The following is a 16,850-nucleotide window of genomic DNA, read 5'->3' on the forward strand; positions in this document are numbered from 1 at the left end:
GCTGGACTAGATGGTTCTTAAACTAAAACTAGACATTTAAAAGTATTTTAATAAACAATAAAAACAAAGACAAAATGTTTCAGTGTGTTATATTCATGAACATAAACATCAGATGGCTTCAGCTTACGCTTACCCCCATTTATTTAAGAGATTTTGCTCTCTGCAGGCGAGGATTTTTTTGTTTAGAGGATCTTTGTAAGCCTGTATTTACTTTAAAAGAAGGGAAGCACTTCTTCATTCTACAGAAAAGGTGACACATTACAGATGAGTTCATAAAAAGTGTCTCTGTCACTCTTTCAAGGCTCTGTCATATGGAAGAAATATAGTATCATCAGAATTCAAGTATTTTTAGACATTGAATTTATGACACTGAATTTTTATCCTCCAAATTTCCCTGCAAAAATATTCACCTGCAAAAATTCACCTGAAAAAAATTCACCTGAAAAAAATTCACCTGCAAAAATTCACCTGAAAAAAATTCACCTGCAAAAATTCACCTGCAAAAATTCAACTGCAAAAGTGATGAACTTTAATGACCCAAGCCAGAGCAATCAGCACCAGATCGAGTCGAGTGGCTCTCAGCCAATTAAATTACGCTGTTTGATCACATGACACCGTTAGCCAGCAGTGTGTCTCCTAAAAGAGAGCTGTTTAAAGGTGAGTGATTAAGTTTTTCTCCTAAATAGAGATCATTACAGAACGCCTAGTCCTACTTAAAATCCCATTTATTATTATTTTTTTTTTTATCATCTACTCAAACTAAGGAAAACGTTTGACTAACTCAAAGACAATTTCCACGCCTCCCCTGCCTGACTGCAGAGGCAGTTTTGAATTTAGGAGCGCCAAGATGGCAGCGGCAAACCCTGGCGGCTCTCCGGTGAGTATATATATATTTTTTTATCTTCAAGTTTGTCTTTTGAAACCTTAATTTTATTTAAATCCGTTGCTCACGTATAAAGTACACAGACGGGGTCTTTGCTCAACTCGTCTGAGGCGTGTCTCACTAAGCGCTACATGCTAGCATCCTGCTAACCGAGCTACCCTTTACATGCTGTGCTTTAGAAAATAGGATACTCGTTAAAAAAAATACTCCGCAGATATTGATAGATAGACGAACACTGGAAATATAATGTTGGAAACGAGAACGGCCTTTGGTGAAGGGGTAAAATACACCATGAATAAAGCCATAGAGTGAATGGCTGCCATGGTTGCAGAACAGCCTGATTTATTGACAAGAATGGGGAAGAGTGAGGTGAAGTGAACCACAGCCACAAAACACGGTCAGACAAGGCGGCAAAAGGGCAGTGATCTGTCCGTCAGTATGAAGTTGGTGTGTGCTTTGGTGAACAAAAACTCCAGACTGGTAGCAGGAAGATGGGAGACTCGTGTTTCACTGGAATAGTGGTGAATTAAAACATCCTTTGTTGGGGACATTTCGGTGTAAATGCATCCATACAGGCAAGACAGAGGCAGACCAGACAGTGAAGAAAACAAGGCAAACATTAGAAATATAAAAACGGAAATATAGGATGAGTCGGGGATGAGTTCCTGCCCCAAGTGGAGGAGTTCAAGTATCTCGGGGTCTTGTTCGCGAGTGATGGGAGAAGGGAGCCGGAGATCGACAGACGGATTGGGGCTGCAGCTGCAGTAATGCGGACGCTGCACCGGTCCGTCGTGGTGAAGAGGGAGCTGAGTGTAAAAGCGAAGCTCTCAATTTACCGGTCGATCTACGTCCCTACCCTCACCTATGGCCTTTACATGACTAACGTCCCCTCTTCTCCCTACCTCACATTAGCCCCCATCTTTCTTCCAGGTGGAAAAGACCCATCACCTTCTGGGAGTGGCGGCTCCCGTGGGAACAGCTCCCACCACCAAGTCCCTGAGTGAGTCTCTGTCCCCCAGCGTGAGCTCCAGCACTCTGTCCACGTCCACCTCCGTCTCCTCGCAGATCTCCAGCACCACCTTTGAAAGCGTGAGAAGGAGCTGGCCACCAAGGTGAGAAAAACGTGGGCTTAGTGGGCGTTCTTGTTGCTGCCTTCTTCCTTCTCTGCTCGGAGCTGATCGGTCTTGTTCCTGTTGTGTTGTAGTGCCTGCGCCTTCTGACACACACCTTCAATACTGAATACAAGCAGCTGGTGAACAGCATCAGTGACTGCAAGGTGAGAAATAATATAAGGTGAAGAAATGCGACCAGGGTGAGTAATGCCATATTAACCCAAATACTGTCACTATGACATGTGTCTCACAGACCAAATGTAAGTCGACACTCATGTTCTCTAGTTCAAGCAGAAATGATGTGGATCGATTCAAATTCCTGAGCCTGGATGATTTCAGCTGGAAACAAACCAACTCTGCTTCTTCCTCAGATAATTCAATTCAATTTTATTTATATAGCGCCAAATCACAACAAAAGTCACCTCAAGGCGCTTCATAGATACAGAGAAAAACCCAACAATCATATGACCCCCTATGAGCAAGCACTTTGGCGACAGTGGGAAGGAAAAACTCCCTTTTAACAGGAAGAAACCTCCAGCAGAACCAGGCTCAGGGAGGGGCGGGGCCATCTTCTGTGACCGGTTGGGGTGAGAGAAGGAAGATGGGATAAAGACATGCTGTGGAAGAGAGACAGAGGTTAATAACAGATATGATTCAATGCAGAGAGGTCTATTAACTCATACTGAGTGAGAAAGGTGACTGGAAAGGAAAAATTCAATGCATCATGGGAATCCCCGGCAGGCTACATCTATTGCAGCATAACTAAGGGAGGATTCAAGGTCACCTGGTCCAGCCCTAAATATATACTTTACCAAAGAGGAAAGTTTTAAGCCTAATCTTGAAATCTTGTCTTCTGAATCCAAACTGGAAGCTGGTTCCACAGAAGAGGGGCCTGAAAACTGAATGTGTTCACTGACCGGTGTTGCCAGCTTTGGTGGCTCGTCTCCCGCTCGAAGAGGACCAAAAAGAGAACAATACAGTGTTCAGCTGCCTGGCTGTGCTCTACACACACAGCCCTGCTCTGGTACAGTAAAAACCACATTTACATTTGTTTACATTTCCAATGTAGAGGATGAGTTTAGATCACTGTGGTCCAAGCTTGTCGTCAGTTATAGAAACTGGATGTTGCACAGGAAAGTGTGTTTCCTTACATTTATTTTGTGTTGACAGAAGTCTTTGATTCATATTGATTATTAAAGCGGGCTTTAACCTGTGGAGAAACGCGTGTGCTCTTGCTCCTTCAAACGGTTTTCTTCAGAGATTTCTCACTGTTTGTACACATGCTGAGTGGCTAGTTTTGAAAACACTTACTTTACCTTTACTACTCTGCTCAGAAATGCAACCTGTGACCTTACACAGCCCAAAAACTTATCCTAAAACATAAATTAACAAGGACAGAAGCTTTTTACAAATGCTTCAACAGTGTAATTCTAACAAGGTATGCAATACATCTAATGTCAGTTCAGAGGTATGAAGTGATGACACTGACATCACTGAATAAAAGCAGTCTTGTCATAATAAGCTTTGCTGTGGACAGTTGGCGCGTTAAACTTTTTCTTATAAATAAAAAAGGTAATCAGATGTTAAGTTTGTTCAGTTTTAGTTGTTCTCATTGTGTTGCTCCTCAGATCTCCCGTTGTCCCTGAGCCTGACTAAAGCCCGGCAGCTTGTTTTCAGGGCATGGCAATGCAGATATGAGCTAAATGTGACACAGCAAAGAAAAATCAGAATCAAGAAACCCTGAGCTGACTTTCATGGCTGCAGACGTGACATTAAGAGCCTCACAGATCAAAAAAGTATGGGATTTAAACTGCTTCTAGACCTGCACACGTCTGTTTCCAGGGCAGGATATCCATTCCAGTGCAGCAGAAGGAGCGGTCAGTGTGGACCTCGGTGCTGTACAGGACCTCCTGGAGCTGCTTGTCTCCTGGCATCTGGGCTTTCACTCGTATCTGAAGGACAAAATAGGAAAATCAAGTTGCTCTCACTGTCACCTGATTTCCACAGACTGCCATCTGACCACATCCCTGCAGTTGGATCCCACCGCCGTACCTCTAGGATGGGTCTTCTTGGTGTCAACCCAAACCACCCTCTCCTTCAGCTCTGAGCTGAATATATACACATGATTGCTTCTTAAAAAACAAACAAAAACAAAAAAACGTCCCCACACGGAGTGAGACTCAGTCTTGGATGCCCAGATCAGCCAGTGTGGTGTCCAAGAAAGGGAAGGGTTGGTTTGCCAAGTTGGGCTGTACCTCGATGGGCAGTGTCACCAACATGGGGATATCCTGCTCCAGTCTGACGCGCAACATCTTGTTGTGGGACCCCGGGAGCTTCCTGTCTGCCGATCCGCCTCTCCGTCGGCCTGCTCCACAGTCGCCGCCTCCTCCAGAGAGCGTTTTGTGTCGTCTGCTGCCAGCTTGACTTGCTGATCTTTATCTCAGGAGGCAGTGGGTTTTTACCCTCTCCCCCTTTGGTCCTGTGCGTTATCGTTTAAAACTCGCTATCTGCATCTTTTGGCTCCAGCACGTCTTTATTGTTAGAGTTGTTGCTTGCTGTGTTCTTCTGCAGGGTGCTGATGATTCATTGTTCTGCTTCTTCTGATGGTAAACGCCTCTGGAAAGCCTGAATATGTGAGCGCGTCTGATTCATACAGAGTTCTGCTCTGCCCCCCCGGACTGATATATGCAGCCAGTGTGAATGTGTGTTATGTATCACTCACATGTTAGGTTCATTAGACTGACACAAGGGTGATGCACGGATGTTGGTGTTTTTAGGGCCAAGTGTGAAAGTGGAAGAAAGACAATTTCTTTTGAAATGTTAAAAGAATGTTGGAAATTTGATCAGAATACAGTAAAAATGAGAGAAACAGATATTTTTCTCAGATCATTGTGTTAAATTGTCATAATCGCCGTGTTCTCTTTAAGACTATCAGCTCTACTCTAAACAACCCTGAAAGCCTCTGCTGACACATGTCATCAGTTCCTTTCTTTCTTTGTAAACAAGGTCGAGTCTGTCAGGTCAGCAATAGTACTTCCTACAGATGACCCATCAGTGTTTATTCCATGACTGTAAACATGTTTCCATTTGTCACTTCAGTCTTTACTCTGAAATACAGGAAATGACATCATGGCCCAAAATCTTTGTCGTTCAAACAATTCTTTATTTAACAATATTTTAACTTTATTTAACAAAATACATTCAATAAAAACTTGAACAACAGAAAACTGATTTTTAATCCAACCACTGAAAAAAAAGGTAACGACTGAACACAAACAGAAGAACAATTTATAAAGATTAAAATGGAACTACATGAACAGTTTGATTCATAGCCTCATTTGAACTTTAACTTAAACTTAAGGAGAGCCGACCTGAGCTCTGTGGAGCCTGATCTCCAGGGTTTTAAGTTGGACTCTGAAACCAGAGGATGTTTCTCTCTCTTCAGATTCACTCTGATCCTGTGATGGGAACGATTTCAGCCCTGCGTGATCGCGCTGATGTTTGCACAGAGCAGATGATGAAGTGAATGTTTTGGCACAGTGGTAACAGTGAAACAGTTTATTAGTAACGTGGGATCGTTTGTGTGCAGAGTATGAACTGAGATTACTGAAGCTCTTGTCACACTGCTCACAGCTGTAGTTTCCTTCCATGTGTGTACGTTCATGGTTGCTACGACTACCTGACTGTGAGAAGCTTTTGTCACAGTGTCTGCACTTGTATGGTTTCGCTCCTGTGTGGACTCGTTTGTGTCTTTTAAGGTGACTTGCAGTGGTGAAGGATGACCCACACTGATCACAGAGGTGCTTTTTGACCCCACTGTGAAAGAGTTCATGTTGTTTTAACTCAGCTGATGTGGGGAAGCTTCTCCCACATTCTTTGCAGTATTTCAGTTTGTCTCCAGTGTGTTTACGTTGATGTATTTTTAGGCCGGCTTGCTGACTGAAAGTTTTTCCACAGATGTCACAACGAAAGTCTTTCCCACCACCACAGCGATGACAGGGTTGAGAAGTGGATCCATCTGTGTCGCTCTGCTTCTAAACAAAGACACAAAGACAGTGTAAGTCAGTCCTTCAACACTTTTATCCTGAAAGTCGCCTGAAATAAAGAGCATCTCTGCAGACGTCCAATTACATTTTACTGTTTCAATTAACACACTCAGTTTACTGGGCTACAATAACTACAATACTACCACCATAATACTACAGCAATACTTATTTAATATTACAGTAACATCTGACTTACACTTAAATGAAATAAAAACCTGAATAATGGCTCAGAGCTACTCTTCGGTGCAGTAGAAGTGCTAACATGCTAACACAATTTAATGAGCAGACTTGTTCCAAACAGTCAGACTGAACTTACAAGAATAAAATAAAAATACAAACCTCACAGTAACTGCACTTGTAGAGTCTCTTTCTGGTGTGGATCTGTTGGTGTTGTCTCAGGTACTGTGGAGTTTTAAAAGTCTTCTCACACAGGTCACATTGATAAGGTCTCTCCTCAGTGTGGGTAAACATGTGGCGTTGTAACTGTGCGTCTGTTGTAAAGTATTTGCCACACTGATCACACCAGTACACATCTTCTCCAGAGTGAATGCGTAGGTGTATATTTCGGTTCCCTAGCTGGCTGAATGTTTTTCCACAGATGTCACAGCTGTATGTCTTAACTCCAGAGTGGGTAACTAGATGACTCTGTAAGTTGCTACTTTGAGTAAAAGCTCTGCCACACTGATCACAGCTGTAAGCTTTAACTCCACTGTGGACGACTTGGTGTCTTTTCAGGGAATTCTTCCAGGAAAACGACTTTCCACACAAGTCACAGCTGAACGGTCTCTCTCCAGTGTGGATGAGCTGATGTTGTTTTAGTTTAGACTTCCAGGTAAAATCCTTCCCACACTCGTCACAGGTGTTTTTTTTCTCTCTCTTTCTTCTGTGAGGTTTGTTGGCCTCCTGAGAGCGCTGACTTCTCGGTCCACGTTGGTCCTGCAGTGACAGAGATACAGAGTCAGTGAGTGAAATGCAGTCATTGAACAAACTGAAGCTTCAAACTCCCTCCATTAACACTAGTTTTAAACCTGAAGGTGGAGTGTGGCACCAAACACCACCAGAACCTGAACGACTGCAGGTGCTGATAAGTTGCGGTCGCGGTATTTCAACATCTAGTTAGCAATACAGAAGACGAGCGAGAATAAATGGAGTAATATTTTTTATGTGGCAGGTAATTTCAAATGCAGCAATTCTATCAGCCCAACAAACATCAGTAAACACACAAACTGTTTGTGTGCAGTTTGTCTCACAATGTGATGTAAAGACTGCAGTAAAATCCTCTGCAGGTTAGTGCAGGATAAGCAGGCAAGTTTACTGTAATGTGATGGATTTAAGTAAAGAACAGTGTGTGACTGGTGCACAGTGACTGTGGTGCTCATGTCAGAGTTAGATTACATCAAGTGTAGCAAAGATTAACTTAAACTTAAGCTCATGATGCTGACATTCATTCACTGAGCTCCACCCACATATCAACAGTATAGTGTCTAATATAAAGACAGTGTACTGTCAGTGTAGAGAAAGGAAATCAGCCAGGACAACTCGTGAAACATCTGCTGACATCTGGATGAATTCACAGAGAGCAGCAGGTCAGCTGATCACAGCCTGCACATTAAAAAAAATCGACTGGAGCTCTCAATAGAAATGATTGTGAGCTGTGACCCTTTTCCCCACACTGAGCCACTACAGCTGATTTTAGGGTTGAATCCTGCTGAATCCCACTTTAACATCTTCCTGCTCATTTTGATGTTTAGAGGCAACGTCACCGTCTAAGATGTAGGCATTGTATACATTGTATACATTATTTCTACATTACATTAATATTGCACAAGGTTCACTTAGTTTAGCATAAAATATACATATCAGTACTTCATCTTTTAATGGAGTATTTCTTAACACTAGTATCTGTCACCTTCTGTGTTGAGCTCATTGTTTTCTCTGCAGTGGCTGAGCTGAGTCCAAGTAGCTGAAATTTCCTCTGCTGCTCCGTCAGACTCTTCTCCTCCTCCTGATCAGCTGGGACACAAAACAGAACTTTGTTAAGCTCCACACTGCACTGAAGAGTCAAAGTGTCTCATATGTTCATCTGAGAACACACAGAACACATTTTAGCTTCCCTGGGTGGACAACTTGTTTGAAACAAACACAAAAGGTTTGAGCACCGATACCAAATTCAGCAGTATGGCACACCAGTACCAGGAGAGCAATTCCTCTTTAAAATATGCCCTGGCCAAGAAAAAACCCGACAATATACGTGTGCCGTGAGAAATGATAGATAGATAGATAGATAGATAGATAGATAGATAGATAGATAAAATTTATTTCAAACATGCAAATATAATTGAAATAACAACAGAAAAAAATAAAAATAACAAAACTTAAAAATCATCAAGTTTTCATGCAAATATCTATGTCTACAGAATGTGTGTGCTCGAAAAGGAGTAGGATGAAGTTTTCTTGTTCCTACCCCCTTATTTCAAATTTCATTGCTTACAAATCCATATCCAGGATTCAACATTATTTGATCATATATTTAACTATGTACAAGTCTAACACATTGAACATACACAAATAAAACCATTTTCAGCACGTAAACCAGAACAACTAATCACTCTGTCTATAACAGCCGCTTAATCTCTTAATTTATTTTCTATCTATGTGACAAAAACCTTAATGAACACTTAAGGTTGGGTTACTCAGGCCTTGATTTATAAAAAATGAGGACACAATGAGACAACTCAGTCACTGAGAGGAAGATTTCCTATATTCATGCAATTTATTATTTTTTGAACAGTCGTGTGAATTTTTGTATTGATGTACTTGTCTTGATTTCATCTGTATATCCAAGTGGGTGTAGAAATCTGAGCCATCATCTGAGTAAGCCTCATCACAACTTTGCGCTGATAAAGGCAGCTGTGTTTTAGCCTGGAACACATTTATTTTTACATTTCTCATAAATGTATTTCATTATAGCACTTTTACCGCCAACATGTTGGGTCTTTTGGAGCCGGAAGTGACCTTATATGGAAGAAGGGTGGCGCTAGCTAGCTTAGTTAGCAAGCTGCATTCATAAGCTGTGCAGGTGCCACAGAGATGCTAAGTAGCCTTAATAACAGACTAATAAAATAACAGAAACTCTGATTACAATGAGCTCATTTAAAAGCTTTCTTCTAATAAATTCTTTTCTTCTCTGTGTTTCACAACCTTTTGCTGATATCTTTCTGTGAATTAGTTTAAAGCAGCTTGAGTCAATTTAGTCAGATTTTTTTTCCCAACTTGTTCACAAAACTTGAGAAGAGACACCGAGGAGAGCAACAGAAAGCCTCATTCAGGAGCTAAACTCAAGATTAACTAGACTCGGATTAATATTAGCTCGATGCTTACCTTTAAATCAGTCTTGACAATAATCGGAGAGAAAAACGCCATAAAGCGGGAACTCGGCTTCTTCTTCTTCTGCTCTTGTATTTTTTGGCGGTTAAAGCTTTAAGGCGCATTACCGCCACCTGCTGGACTGGACTTTTCATGTCCCAAACATCATCAATTGGGCACAAATTTGTTGGAGTTTCTGTTAATAAAAAAGATGGAATTCAAGGATCTTGTTATTTGGTTTGTTCGTTTTCACCATTTACTCTACAATTTTCTGCCAGTGTATAGCAAACCCCACAGCTCAAATCAATGAAGAATTTAGTATTTTTAACATATTGCTTAAACTGGAACCAGCAGCTATATAGGCCTAATTTTTAATCCAAACATGTGATAGAGGTTTACCACCAGGAGAAGCAGACTGTAAATAAAAGACTGTGCTACTGAAAACTGTTAGTCTGACTTTGGATTGTAAATATGTTTCCTTTTGTCACTTCTGTATTTGTATATGGCTCAAACTATTTGTTATGAAAGCAAAACAAACAAACTGATGTTGTATAAATTGATTCAGGATTATTTACTTCGAGTCCAGAAATCATAGCTGTCTCATCAGATCCAGTTGTGACATTAGCTATAGTTTCCGCGGAGGGTACTTGGTTCTGTATGACAGCACAGCTTTTAGGTTGAATTCAAGCGCTTGAGTACAGCCTGATAATTAGAGGCCTGCAAACTGTTTGCTGATGAACTTTGGAAGTAAAAGTACAGACAGCTATAGAAGACACAGGACACGAGATGGGTTCATTATTTCTTTTGAGTTCCATGTAACAATCCGTAACTCTGTAATTAATGAATGTGCCATTTAATCTTGGCTGCAGCCAAGATTAAATGGCACATTCATTAAATGGCTAAAATGGGTTGGCTGCCGTTCAGCATTTAGCACAAGTCAGCTTTTGATCAGAAAGTTTTCTGGTTTGATCCCTGGCTGCTCCAGTCTGCAGGCGAAATATCCTTGGACAAGATTGTAATCCCAAGCTGCTTTCTGATGCATCCATTGGAGTGTGAATGCTTTATAGAGTTTGTGAAACAGTTGTACGTGTGGTCAGATTGTTTTGTATTTGTGTGTGGATTGAAGCACATGTCTGAGAGCACATCAATCACTGCACATATTTTTTAAAATCTTAGTTTAAATAAAGTTTTTGATTATTTATTATAAAAAAGAGATGATATATATATAATGCAGTGGGCACTCTACCAGCTAACATGTCAGTTAATTTGACACATTGATTTATTTATCATTTCTTTTTCTCTCTCAGCTTTTCAGCTCCATATTTTTGCCATTTCTTCCACACTCAACTCTGTTCTACAAGGTGAGCCCACAGTTAATGTAGGAGAGGGCAGGTGGCATTAAGAGATTTGATTGGGCAATCTAGGGCCCAGTTAGTTCTTCCTTTTGGTGAAAGCTGGGCTCTTCAGTTCAGCATGGCACAGCTCCAAAGATTCTGCAACATCAAACCCTCTGTCTGCTAATGTTACATCACCTGGGCTGAGGCAGTCCAGGTAATTTCAACAGTTTCTTGAAATTAGTTAATTCAGATATAAACAGAGTGACAGTTTACAGATTCAAACATGTCTCAGAGAAAACAGAAAAAAACAGTAAAGCCCAACTCTCCTCTTTGTGATCAGGAAGACAAAATTCAACTTCCTGATCAAGTAGACAAATCATTCAACCAGCTTCTAGAAAAGGAAGATATTCAAAAGTTGAAAGAAATGGAACTCCTAGACATGCAGGGAAGAAACTTTGAGCTCCAAGCAAAGCTTGATAAAGCACTAGAAAAACTAGTGCTGAAGGACAAAAAGAATCAGGAGCTGCAAGTAAAGCTTGATGAAAGACCGCACACAAATGAAGAGTTTCTTCAAGAAAAAAGGCTACAGGAGATAAAACAGAAGGAAATGGATTTCAAGCTCCAGGACATGGAGAAACACAACAAAGGCTTGCAAATCAAGCTTAATGAAGCTCTGCAAAAAAATTAAAGAACTCCTCCAAGAAAAATAACAACAGGACATGAAGCAGTGCAAACTCCAAGGCATGGAGGAAAAATACAAAGCACTTCAGGTAAAGCTTGATAAAACACTGAACAAAAATAAAGAGTTGCTTCAAGAACAAAAGCAACAAGAAATTAAACAGAAACAAACGGACTGCAAGCTTGAAGACGTGCAGGAAAAATACACAGCGCTGAAAATAAAACTTGATAAAGCACTGCAAAGAAATAAAGATTTCCTTCAAGAGAAAGAACAGCAAGACATGAAACAGAAACATCTGGATTGCAAACTTCAGAACATCGAGAAACACAACGAAGGCTCGCAAGTAATGCTTGATGAAGCTCTGCAAAAGAATAAAGAAATCCTTGAAGAGAAAGAAAAACTGGACCAGAGAGACACGCAGTGCCAACTCCAAGGTGTGCAGGAACAATACGGAGCGCTGCAGGTAAAGCTTGATGAAACACTGCACAAATATCAAGAGCTGCTTCAAGACCAAGAACAACAGGAAATAAAGCAGAAAGAAGACAAAGAAATTCTCCAGGACTTTGAGAGGAAAAACCAAAACCTGCAAGAACTTTATAACAAACTGAACTACAAAACACCTGAACTGGAAGAGGAAAAGGAAAAACTGCAAAACCAATGCTCAGAGATGCAGAGTAAGCTCAATGACATGCTGAGAAAAAACACAGAAGTCGAGGAACTTTCAGACAACGTGAAGTGCAAAAACACTGAGATGCAGGTGCTAAAGCAACAACTAGAGAAAACAAACGAAGACCTGCAGTGTTCACTTCAAGAAATCGAGAGCAGAAGTCAGCAGTTGGAAGACACACACAACAAATTACAACAGAGTTATACAGAGCTGCACGAGGCAAAGCTAATGCAGGAGGCAACATCTAAAGAAATGAAAGAAAGGCTCGAAGACAAACAAGCCAAATTAGAAGAAGTGGAGAAAACATGCAAGAGACTTGAGCAGGAGAATGCAGAAACAATCGATCAGTTGAGAACCCTCATCCTAGAGAAAAAAGTGCTCGTGGAAAAGCTCATGGAAAAGAAGAAAAAACGCTTCTGCTTCTTCTGGAGGAGGGACACTCCTGCTTTTTCTACTTTTTCTACTTTTTCTACTGCTAATGTCACCTCGTCTGTTCCATCTTAATTTTCACCTCTCCTCTCCCTTTCTCTCCCTTTCTCTCCTGACACCTCTCCCTCCCCTGTTTCCCTTTAACTCCTATCACCTGTCCCATCTCCCTCCCTCCCCCCCCCCTCTCTCTTTTCACCCTCACCCCCCAACCAGTCCCGACAGTTGACTGCCTCCTCTAGAGCCTGGTTCTGTCATAGGTTTCTTCCTTTAAAGGGAGTTTTTCCTATCCACTGTCGCACCTAGTGCTTGCTCAGAGGGGATTGTTGGGGTTTTCTCTCCTCTATCTCTTTCCTCCTTTCTATCCCTTTCCTTTACCTTCTTCTTTAAAACCCCTCCCCCCTTTCTATTTCCTCAATAATTTAATAATAAACACAATTGGCAAAATTTTAAAAAGTCAGATCAATGTCTTCATTCAAGAATGAATTGTCTTTGTCACCGGGTCATGTGTATTTTGTGTTTTCCTCGGGCTGGTGATCCTTGCAGTTGTTGAGCCCAAGAGTCCAGATTTTTAGTGTTTTAATCACATTTAGTGTTACATTTTAGATCACAACAAAAGGATATCCACAATTTAGGATTCAGGCATTTGTCTTTTTCAATATCATAATCATTCTATGATTGAGTCGGTTACAGAAGCAGCAGTTAGCAGCAATAACTTCAATTCATCAACATTTGCAAGCATTTCTTTATACACAGCATTTCTGTCAGGTTGAGGTCTGGACTTCCATGCAGTAGATTTGCTGCTGTGCTTGGGCTCATTATCCTGTTGCATGGCCTAATTTAGGAGAAGCTTTAGCTGTTGGACAGACGGCCTCACATTTGACTCTAGAAAACTTTGGCATACAGAGGAGTTCGTGGACTGCAAGGTGCTTATTGCTTGTGTCTGCAGAACAAGCTCAAATCACCACAATTGAACCAGCGTGCTTGACAGTGGATTTGAGGTGTTTGTGCTGTGTTTGATTTTTGCTGAAGTTACTGCTGTGCATTATGACCAAACCTCCACTTTAGTCTCATCTTTTAAAAATATGTTGCTCCAGAAGCTTTCAAGGGCAAATTTGCAAACCTCAACTGAGTTGTTGTGTTCTCTTTAGAGACAAGAAGCTTTCTCCTGTCGGCCCTTCCAGACCAACCATACTTGTTTTGTCTTTTTCTAATTAAACTGTCTTGAACATTAACATGCTGTTTAAGGCCTGTAGAGGCTCAGATGCAGCTCTTGGGTATTGTGCAGTTTCTGTGAGCACTGAACAGTCTTTGTGGTGGATCTGAATGCTCCAGACTAGCAAACTTGCTCATGGTCAGTTAATCAAGTGCATAGAGCCCTGTGATGAATTTTCACATTTACTCTGTGAATCTTCATTCTTCTAGCTAGTCTTTACTCTTCTAGAAGCTTTCTTTGCTCAGACGTCTGCAGCATTGAATCTATGTCTTCTCCACTGCTATTCCAAACAAGGTGCTGATGCAGGGGTCATTAGCACAGTAAGATTTAAGTGCACAAAATGTTCACATCATAATAGTAATAATAATTAGAGGAGAGTATTATGTAGTCCAAGAAGTGTGTGGAGAAGTTTTCAGTGCGGAGGAGGGAACCATGGTGTTCAGGAGCCAAACTGCTTTGGGGGAAAATGCTATTGCACAATCTTGCCGACCTGCTCCTGATGACGCAGTCGTCTTCTGGAGGGAAGTGTGGTAAACAGTTGATGGGAAGGGTGATGCGGGTCAGCCATGATGCTAGTGGCTTTCCCAGTGAGGTGTAAATATCCTGTAGACTGGGTAGAGAGCTGCCAATAACACGCTGTGCGGTCCACACAATCCTCTGGAGGGCTCTGCGATTGGACGCATGACAGTTTTCATACCAGACTGTGATGCAGCGGGTTAGGATGCTCTGCATGGTACCTCTGTAGAAAGTATTAAAGATGGGTTTGGGGATGTGCACCTTCTTCAGTCGTCTCTTAAAATGCAGTCGCTGCTGAGCTCTTTTAGTCACTGATTTGGTGTTGCTGGTCCAGGACAGGTCCAGGGGCGGATCTAGAGAAATTTTTCCAGGCTGGCATGGAAATCAAATGGGGTGGCAAAATCAAAGCCTTGTTTTAAAGACATATGCAGGTGTTACATATGATTAATATACATTAAGTATATGTTTCATATAAATATGGTCTATAACTTAATTATTTTCTATAGCCCACATAATTAAACATTTCAGTTACGTAAAATGTGTGTACTGTATAGCCTGTATAATAAATAAATATGTAACCAATAAGTATAAAATCCAGAAAGCTACACAACACTGGGCGGGGGCTCATTTCCAAACACAAGTCTAACTTAAATTTCATACTGTTTTTGTTAGAAAAAAATCAAATTGTACTGACTACTACTACTGCCAGAAAGCTGCACTGTCACAAACAATTATTGAAACCTCATTTTTCATGATTTGTTGGGTCAATATTCTGAGGTCCAAAATATAATTGGCCATTTTTGGCTGCTTTTGATTGTTGTTGTTTTTTTACCTTGTCTTTCTTGGTATCATTCTTTTCAGCACAACCTCACACGTCCAAATTTACAGTTATTAAAACAACTGGTCTGAAATCACACAAACACATAAAACCCTAGTAGTAGTTATATTTTCTCTTTACTATAAAAACCACAGACATGTTTAGTAAATTATTTTCATAACTTGAAATGCAAATATAAGTGGTAATTTTTTTTTAATTAAAATTAAACAAAAATTTTGTAAATAATAAAGTTATATACAACTATTCATCTAAAAATGCAGGCAATGCATCTGGGGTTCTTATTTTTATTTTTTTGCACAGCCATTTTAAAAATACTACAACAATCAGGTGTCACAATAAGACGCCCCACAAATTATTTGTGCCAGTAAAAAAAAAAATTGTCAACCACAAGACAGAGAAGAACATCACAGGGAGAAACCCTGCAGGCCTGACAGCAGGTGTATCGCTCATTCTGTTTTCCACCTGGAGACAGTGTTCACACGGCATTCTGCCTGTGTAACTTGTGTAACTACACAAGTTAACACAATTCAATTCAATTCAATTTTATTTATATAGCGCCAAATCACAACATAAGTCACCTCAAGGTGCTTCATAGGTACAGAGAACAACCCAACAATCATATGACCCCCTATGAGCAAGCACTTGGGCGACAGTGGGAAGGAAAAACTCCCTTTTAACAGGAAGAAACCTCCAGCAGAACCAGGCTCAGGGAGGGGCGGGGCCATCTGCTGCAACCGGTTGGGGTAAGAGAAGGAAAACAGGATAAAAGACATGCTGTGGAAGAGAGACAGAGGTTAATAACAGATATGATTCAATGCAGAGAGGTCTGTGAACACATAGTGAGTGAGAAAGGTGACTGGAAAGGAAAAACTCAATGCATCATGGGAATCCCCGGCAGCCTACATCTATTGCAGCATAACTAAGGGAGGATTCAAGGTCACCTGGTCCAGCCCTAACTATATGCTTTAGCAAAGAGGAAAGTTTTAAGCCTAATCTTGAAAGTAGAGATAGTGTCTGTCTCCCGAATCCAAACTGGAAGCTGGTTCCACAGAAGAGGGGCTGTAGTCGCAAATTTTGAAGCCATCCTGATAATCTTCTTCCACCAACGATGTGGAGATCCAACCCTTTTAGATCAAATTAAAATCAAGACACTCAAAAAGATGCTCTGTAAAAGAGTAGAAAAAATAGATACAGACATGTGCTGCATGAAAGACGTTAGGGAAGGTTAGTTAGCTGGAGAGCGAGTTAGGCAGGAGAACTCTCAGCAGCATTAACTGCCCTGTTACTGCACCACCTTAATAAACCATGGTGAAGCAAAATGTCTTGTGCTTAAGACTACATGAAAGTTAAAATATATATGTTCAGTGCACATAGATATATAGTGTATAGTTATACATATCACACAAAAATCCACCACATTTCCCCTTGTGGTACCTGGAGGTACCACCTAAAAAGACCCAATGACTAAAGAAGAACAAAAATCGTGAAAACGAATGCGTGCGCTGTTTTTTTGCTAACATACTTTAAAGCAAGCTCTAAATAGAATATAAGAATTTGTATAAAGATCCCACACAGTTGTTGCTCTATTGAATAAACCCCAGAAACCTCATAGTCATCAACATAACATTCTTCCAACGCTTCATTTCTCTTAGTCAATTAATTTAAGACTAATTGATTCCTCTTCATTTGCAAATCATACTACACAGTATCCTTATCAGAATACTCAAGAAACTTAAAACTAGCCTAATTACAGTAAAATGAAAG

At 40.8% G+C, this 16,850-nt stretch overlaps 3 protein-coding genes across 5 annotated transcripts; 2 read left to right on the forward strand and 1 right to left on the reverse strand.

Annotated features, from left to right (window-relative positions):
* Nucleotides 1–197: 197 nt before the first annotated feature.
* On the forward strand, nt 198–2,178 carry LOC146685632 (uncharacterized). Of its 3 annotated transcripts, none has more exons than XM_085441576.1 (4): nt 198–657; nt 765–877; nt 1,796–1,995; nt 2,088–2,178. In XM_085441576.1, the coding sequence occupies exons 1-4, from the start codon at nt 609–611 to the stop codon at nt 2,101–2,103; spliced, it is 378 nt and encodes a 125-aa protein (XP_085297702.1). In that variant the 5' UTR covers nt 198–608; the 3' UTR covers nt 2,104–2,178. The 3 variants fall into 3 exon arrangements, with proteins under 3 accessions (XP_085297702.1, XP_085297703.1, XP_085297704.1); XM_085441577.1 differs by having other exon boundaries at nt 1,814–1,995; XM_085441578.1 differs by having other exon boundaries at nt 599–657; nt 820–877.
* Nucleotides 2,179–5,213: 3,035 nt separating this feature from the next.
* Nucleotides 5,214–9,893, reverse strand: LOC146685633 (uncharacterized). Its single transcript, XM_085441582.1, has 5 exons — nt 9,423–9,893; nt 8,144–8,150; nt 7,951–8,054; nt 6,381–6,977; nt 5,214–6,029 (listed from the first exon to the last, which is right to left on the reverse strand). Exons 1-5 carry the CDS (start codon nt 9,462–9,464, stop codon nt 5,352–5,354), a joined length of 1,428 nt encoding a protein of 475 aa, XP_085297708.1. The 5' UTR covers nt 9,465–9,893; the 3' UTR covers nt 5,214–5,351.
* Nucleotides 9,894–11,183: 1,290 nt separating this feature from the next.
* LOC146685634 (uncharacterized) lies at nt 11,184–12,594 on the forward strand. Its single transcript, XM_085442426.1, has 3 exons — nt 11,184–11,414; nt 11,461–12,289; nt 12,380–12,594. Exons 1-3 carry the CDS (start codon nt 11,184–11,186, stop codon nt 12,592–12,594), a joined length of 1,275 nt encoding a protein of 424 aa, XP_085298552.1.
* The last annotated feature ends 4,256 nt before the right edge of the window (nt 12,595–16,850 follow it).

This window comes from Copadichromis virginalis, linkage group LG19 (assembly GCF_057382275.1).
Source record: "Copadichromis virginalis isolate Kocher_CV1m ecotype Utaka linkage group LG19, C_Virginalis_male_GT1.1, whole genome shotgun sequence".
Classification (NCBI taxonomy): Eukaryota; Metazoa; Chordata; class Actinopteri; order Cichliformes; family Cichlidae; genus Copadichromis; species Copadichromis virginalis.

Excerpts from the sequence above, each read along its gene's own strand:
- LOC146685632 (XM_085441576.1), top strand. The coding sequence starts at position 609 with ATGACACCGTTAGCCAGCAGTGTGTCTCCTAAAAGAGAGCTGTTTAAA. Across the intron at positions 658-764 it reads TAAAAGAGAGCTGTTTAAAG|GAAAACGTTTGACTAACTCA; the intron begins GTGAGTGATTAA and ends ACTCAAACTAAG. Across the intron at positions 878-1,795 it reads CAAACCCTGGCGGCTCTCCG|CCCCCATCTTTCTTCCAGGT; the intron begins GTGAGTATATAT and ends ACCTCACATTAG.
- LOC146685633 (XM_085441582.1), bottom strand. The coding sequence starts at position 9,464 with ATGGCGTTTTTCTCTCCGATTATTGTCAAGACTGATTTAAAG. Across the intron at positions 6,978-7,950 it reads CAATGAGCTCAACACAGAAG|GACCAACGTGGACCGAGAAG; the intron begins GTGACAGATACT and ends CTGTCACTGCAG. Across the intron at positions 6,030-6,380 it reads ACAAGTGCAGTTACTGTGAG|AAGCAGAGCGACACAGATGG; the intron begins GTTTGTATTTTT and ends GTCTTTGTTTAG.
- LOC146685634 (XM_085442426.1), top strand. The coding sequence starts at position 11,184 with ATGCAGGGAAGAAACTTTGAGCTCCAAGCAAAGCTTGATAAAGCACTA. Across the intron at positions 11,415-11,460 it reads TGCAAATCAAGCTTAATGAA|GACATGAAGCAGTGCAAACT; the intron begins GCTCTGCAAAAA and ends AAATAACAACAG. Across the intron at positions 12,290-12,379 it reads ACACAACAAATTACAACAGA|AAGAAGTGGAGAAAACATGC; the intron begins GTTATACAGAGC and ends AAGCCAAATTAG.